At 41.0% G+C, this 5,597-nt stretch overlaps 1 protein-coding gene across 1 annotated transcript in view; it reads right to left on the bottom strand.

The window, feature by feature from the left end:
• Positions 1-472: 472 nt before the first annotated feature.
• Smchd1 (structural maintenance of chromosomes flexible hinge domain containing 1) overlaps positions 473-5,597 on the bottom strand; it is a 143,744-nt gene continuing 138,619 nt past the window's right edge. Inside the window, exon 48 of the mRNA XM_005367548.2 lies at positions 473-1,332. Coding sequence (XP_005367605.1) covers positions 1,305-1,332 — 28 coding nt within the window. The 3' untranslated portion in view covers positions 473-1,304. The remainder of the gene's footprint in view (positions 1,333-5,597) is intronic.

The raw sequence follows: 5,597 nt of genomic DNA, 5'->3' as shown, positions 1-5,597 counted from the left end.
GTGAGTCCCCCCTTGATCCGCCTGGGGCTGCCCATTCCTCCCTATGACAGAGAGAAACACCAAGCTGAACTTTTAGAAAATTTTCAGATCTTCTAAGACAGGGTCTCACATAGCCTTGAACTTGCTATGTATCCAAGCTTGGCCTTGGATCTTGATCTTCTGGCTTTCAAATATCAAGTATTAGGATTACAGGAGTGCTCCTCCACAGCCAGGAAGCCAGTCTTCATGGTAACTGATCCTATTATTGCTTTTTTTTTTTTTTTTTGGTTTTTCGAGACAGGGTTTCCCTGTGGTTTTGGAGCCAGTCCTAGAACTAGCTCTGTAGACCAGTCTGGTCTTGAACTCACAGAGATCCGCCTGCCTCTGCCTCCCGATTTCTTTCTTCAACATATTGAGTCCAACAACACAGAGGAGCTGTGCTAATACCTCTTACTAAGGTAGCTTATACAGAAGAAATAAAGGAAAACACTAATTTGGGAGGAGAAATGACTGTTTATTAACCTTGCTGCATAATCAAAAAGGATTAAAAAACATACATTTCCTGGGACAGAAAACTGTACCAAAAGTATTCCTTACAAAATAACATCACAGACCAAAAGTCTTGAACTTACGGAGACACACACAGCATGTTAGTTTGGGTTAATACACAATTAAATGTTTATACAACAGCTTGCTAACAAACTCATATTGCATTCATGTATATTTTCTTTAACCTCTTAAAAATAGCAGTAAAAAATTAGAAAATAATGTAAATGAAGAATTAAAGCTGAGTCTATAGATCTAGTATTAATAAATTCAAATATTATAAAAATTGCGCACCTTACTAATAGCCAGTATACAATCTTCAGGCTCTCCTATCACCCTCTACTCATTTTCCATGTAAATTCTCAGATACCTGCACTTCCTCCATTTTAATGCAGATGCAACTTTCCACACATATTTACAATTAAATATCTAGCTCTAGAACTTTCCTTACACAAAAGGAAAAAAGGTGTTTGTTAAATAAGTTCACAAAGAAGCAATAAAAAAGGTTATTTTTAAGAAAGAGTTCTCATACAGCCATGATTGTGCTGAGAAACAGAAGGTTTACACATCTTCAGGGTGATAAATGCTTCCGTGCCAGCTTGGCCATCTGTGGCTAAGAATGTACACTTGCAAGCTAACACCCAGAGGACATGATGGCTGGGCTTGTTCCAGTAAATCTGTACAGCCCAATGGGACTCTGTCACTGAACAGCTGCTTCCAGGCCCATCTGGAGGAACAGGAAATTCTTGCTAGGATTCTTTTACTATGTTCAGGAACGCTCAGTTTGGTACATCACCTTTTGGTCTTCTGAAAGAGATAAAGAAGCAAGGTACTCTTAGTGAGCTGTCTTTATTCCTTACCTCCTTTTGTGCATCTGCTTTAGTTACAATCCTGGCTGAAGCAGAAAAACAAAAACCATGATTTATATACCAGTGACTTACTCTCCTAAATTCCTTGATCATCTCAGAATGCTTAGATATCACACGGAATTATGCTCTAATTCTGATCCCTAGTATAAACAATTAATACAATCTTTAATTATGTAGTAATCACACATATCTATATGCATGCAAACAATCAGTAGTGTGTGCTATGTCTATAGATACATGAACAATCTGAATTCCAGTTCTCTGAGCAGTACAATCTGAGATAAAAACTGTACATTATTTACTACCTGACTATGTCTATAGATACATGAACAATCTGAATTCCAGTTCTCTGAGCAGTATAATCTGAGATAAAAACTGTACATTATTTACTACCCGACTGTTCAAGAACTGGCTGGGGATGCAGGTGAGTGCGAAGAGGTTTGCCTCGTGTGTGTGAGGCCATGGCCTCAGCTGCTCTCCGACCACCCCAGCTCTCAAGTACACAACGAGTGCCTTGGTATGTATGTGTTTTTATGCAGATACAACTGAATACCAAATTTTCTAATGACAGTACCTCGAAACAGAGGTAAACATTTTAAAAAAATGCTAACTTATGATTACAAAAGTATCTACATTTCTGTGTTTTAGCGTGCATGCCTGAGTTACATGTGTGCATCACATGCACACAGGATCACAGAGATCAGGAGAGGTGTCTAATTCCCTGAAACTGGAGTTACAGACAATGGTGAGCCATCATGTCATGCTCTCAAGAACAAGTGCTCCTGACCACCAAGCCCTTTACTGAATGACGAAACCCTATCTCAAGTATAAACTAGGAGTCATGTTCTTTCACATTAACACCCTTTAAACTCAGACACCTCTGTAGTGATATTCCATTTGTATTTTAATAAATAAAGCTTGCCTGGGGATCAGAAAAGTAAAACAGCCGCAGTGGTCAGCCTTACAGACCAGGCAGTGGTGACACACCCTTTAATCCCAGTAGCCACACTAGTTTGCCACAGAAACAGGGTGGTGCACGCCTTTAATCCAAGCCCTAGGAGGATTATAAAATTGGAGGAGACAGCGCTCACACAAAGTCTCATTCTGAGATCCTGGAGGCAGGATTGTCATTTCAGACTGAGGTAGAGCTAAGAGTCAGTGGTTGACTGTTTTGCTTTTCTGACCCTCAAGTTGTTTTATTTATTAAAACACAAATGAAATATCACTACACACCCTCAAATACCACGGTTAAGTTATAGTTCTGTAATGTTTCATAGAATATAAAGTGTTTTTTTTTTCCCAGCCAATAACATGCTGGGGCTGACAAAACACGATATGGGATTTTTGTTAAATTAGCGTAACAAGTAAAAAATTTACAAATACACAAATCCAATCTGCTATTTGAATACTGTTAAGGCTATTTCGGGCCAGCAGGTAACATGACAACTTGAGCTTGATCCCCAGGGTCAGCACCGTGGAAGGCAGCTGAACCGCTGCAAACCACTCTCTGATGTCCATAAGCGAACCATGGAGTTCAAGGAAACAAAACAAATTTCTAAATACTTAGCTTCAAACACGCTCACACTGACAAAAATTGAAAGGACAGGCTGAGGGCAGGATGCAAAGTCACTAATCAGTCATTTAGACAATTTTTCCTTGTGTCTTGTTTAACAAAAGACGCAAAGGATGCAAAGGGAGGAGCTTCCACCACTGCCTTTAACCCTGCGTTAAACAAGGACGGCTAATTTTCTATATGAGCTTCTTCCTACATATTAAAGGCCATATTGGCAAATGTAGTTCTTTAAAAATGTTTTTCTTGATGCAAGCATTTATATCTTCCCTTGAGATCATATACATTCACGGTGCCGCCTCTTTGTATCTTCTATCAGTCTCTGTGCTGGGTGCTCCAAGGGTCTGTGTTCTTTCATTCCTCCCTGGGAAACCACTTTATACACCACATACACACTTCCTTTTCTTTGCCATTTTCTTCTTTCGGGGCTTCTAGTAGTCTGAATTAATTTTCGGTGTCTCCTAACTCTTCATATTTTCCTACTTATCACTGAAGTTTTTAGATTTTAGTCCTTTTACTGTGACCTCTTTCTATAAAGGTACCCTGGTCATTCCTATCTCCTACTTTGTAATCCTGTTTTGTTTTGTTTTTGTTTTTTTTTTTTTTGTTGTTGTTGTTGTTGTTTAATTTCTTTTGGTTTTTCAAGGCAGAGTTTCTCTGTGTAGTCCTGGCTGTCTGGAACTCGCTCTGTAGACCAAGCCTGTCCTTGAACTCATGGAGATCCTCCTGCCTCTACCTTCTGTGTGCTGGGATTAAAGCCACGTCACCACTGCCCAGCATGATCATGGGGCTGTTTTTTTAGTTATTTTTCTGCTCATGTTGTCAGCTTCTCTCCCATAATGACTCTGGATTGTATTACACTTAAGAAAAAGGATTGCTGCTGGCTTAGACTTCGTCTGCTGCCATAAAAACCAAACTGTTTCCCCACTGAGTAGCTTCTGGGTGAAAACTGGAAGCGACACAGGGCCGAGCAGGGTGGCGGGGCTGCGGCTTTGCTTTCACCGTGGTGAAGACTCAAGCACAAACAGCTGGTTTCTAGAAGAAACATCAGACGGTCTCTGGTCTCTCAGCAGCTGCACCGGGGCACCACACCGCTATCTAACTGGCGGCCCCACCCGCTTACGCACGAGACAGAGAACAAGCTATCCCAGCGTCACCAGTGCCGTCCAGCTGCTGCTCCGTCTTCTCAGCCTCTTCCCGTTATCCCTCGTGGCTGGACCACTTTTGTGGGGAGCTCTGTCAAATTCTTTCCCATTCCTAAGCTACTTTCTGATCCCTGGCCTCTAGAATATTCCCCCCTTGCCTCTCGTGCTGTTACTTTCAGGAAGCTTTCCTTGAATTTAGGCAGTATAAAGATAGTTTCAGGCATGGAAGGGATTCACTCTTTTTTGGCACATTTTTTCCTAAGGAAGTTATGACAGATAAACCCAGAACCAAGACATTCAACCCAGGAGTAATCTTCCCAAGATACAGCATGGCAGGAAGCCCACAGCTACTAGCACTAGCTTGGGAGGAATACGATGTCATCAAGATATTCAGTGAAAGAAACAAAAGAGACAACTAAAAGCCAGAAAAATCAGCAGACAGGAAGTCTAAGTAACAAACAGAATAAAATTTAGAACGACTTTAAGAATGACAGAGCACAGAGATTTATTTCCATCTGATGTCTGGGACCGGTGGCCTATGTAGAGGTCATGACATCACGATCACACAGCTGACAAAATCTGCTTAACTCTATCTAAAGCTGTTAAAGACAGAGTCCATTGTTATTTCATCTGTTAAATTTACTTATTTTAAGTATCTTGTTTACATGTATGTATGTGTCCTCATGTGCATACATGGTGGCTATGGAGGACAGCAGACACTGGATCCCCAGGAGCTGGAGCTGCCACATGGGTTCTTTATAAGAACAAGGGCTCTTAACTGCTGGGGCGTCTCTTCAGCCCCAGAAGTTCATTTTTAAAAAAGGAGAGTGTGGAGAGTAGGATCAATGTTTAAAAAAATGTGCTGTTATTTGCAGAGGACCTGGGTTTTGTTCCCAGTACCCTGTGGTGGCTCACAGCCATCTGTAAACTCTAATCCCAGGGCATCTGACTTTCTCTTTGGGTCTCTGAGGGTAACCAGGCAACCATGTGGTGCACATACACACAGGTATGCAGGCAAGGTCACTCATACACATAAAAATTCAATAAAACTTAAAAAAGGGAGGCCACAATAGGATGACACTCAGAGGCTGCATCTCAGGGATGAATGGGAAAGACGCAGAAGCCCATGACTCAGTACTGTAAGCTCCTTCTAGAGCTCTACTGCTCAACATAGAAGCTGTACTTGCAATGTAATCAGTTGTAGCTCAGATTAGGTAGCCTGTGAATTTCAAAAGACCTTGCATGAAAACAAAATGTAAATAGTTCATTAATAATTTTAACACTGAATCAAGGCATGGGTGGTGGCATGCCTTTAATTCCAGCATATGGGGCAGAGGTGGGGGAGATCTCTGTGAGTTTGCAGACAGCATGGTCTGCACAATTAAGTTATAGGGCAGCCTTGTCTACATAGTGAGACCTCAAAAACTAAAATTTTCTTTATAATGTTTACATGTTTAAACAGTATTTTAGATACATATGTGGCTTATG

Source organism: Microtus ochrogaster, unplaced genomic scaffold (assembly GCF_000317375.1).
Source record: "Microtus ochrogaster isolate Prairie Vole_2 unplaced genomic scaffold, MicOch1.0 UNK20, whole genome shotgun sequence".
Taxonomy (NCBI): domain Eukaryota; kingdom Metazoa; phylum Chordata; class Mammalia; order Rodentia; family Cricetidae; genus Microtus; species Microtus ochrogaster.
Note: the sequence above shows the minus strand (reverse complement) of the source record. Positions and strands in the feature narration are given on the sequence as shown.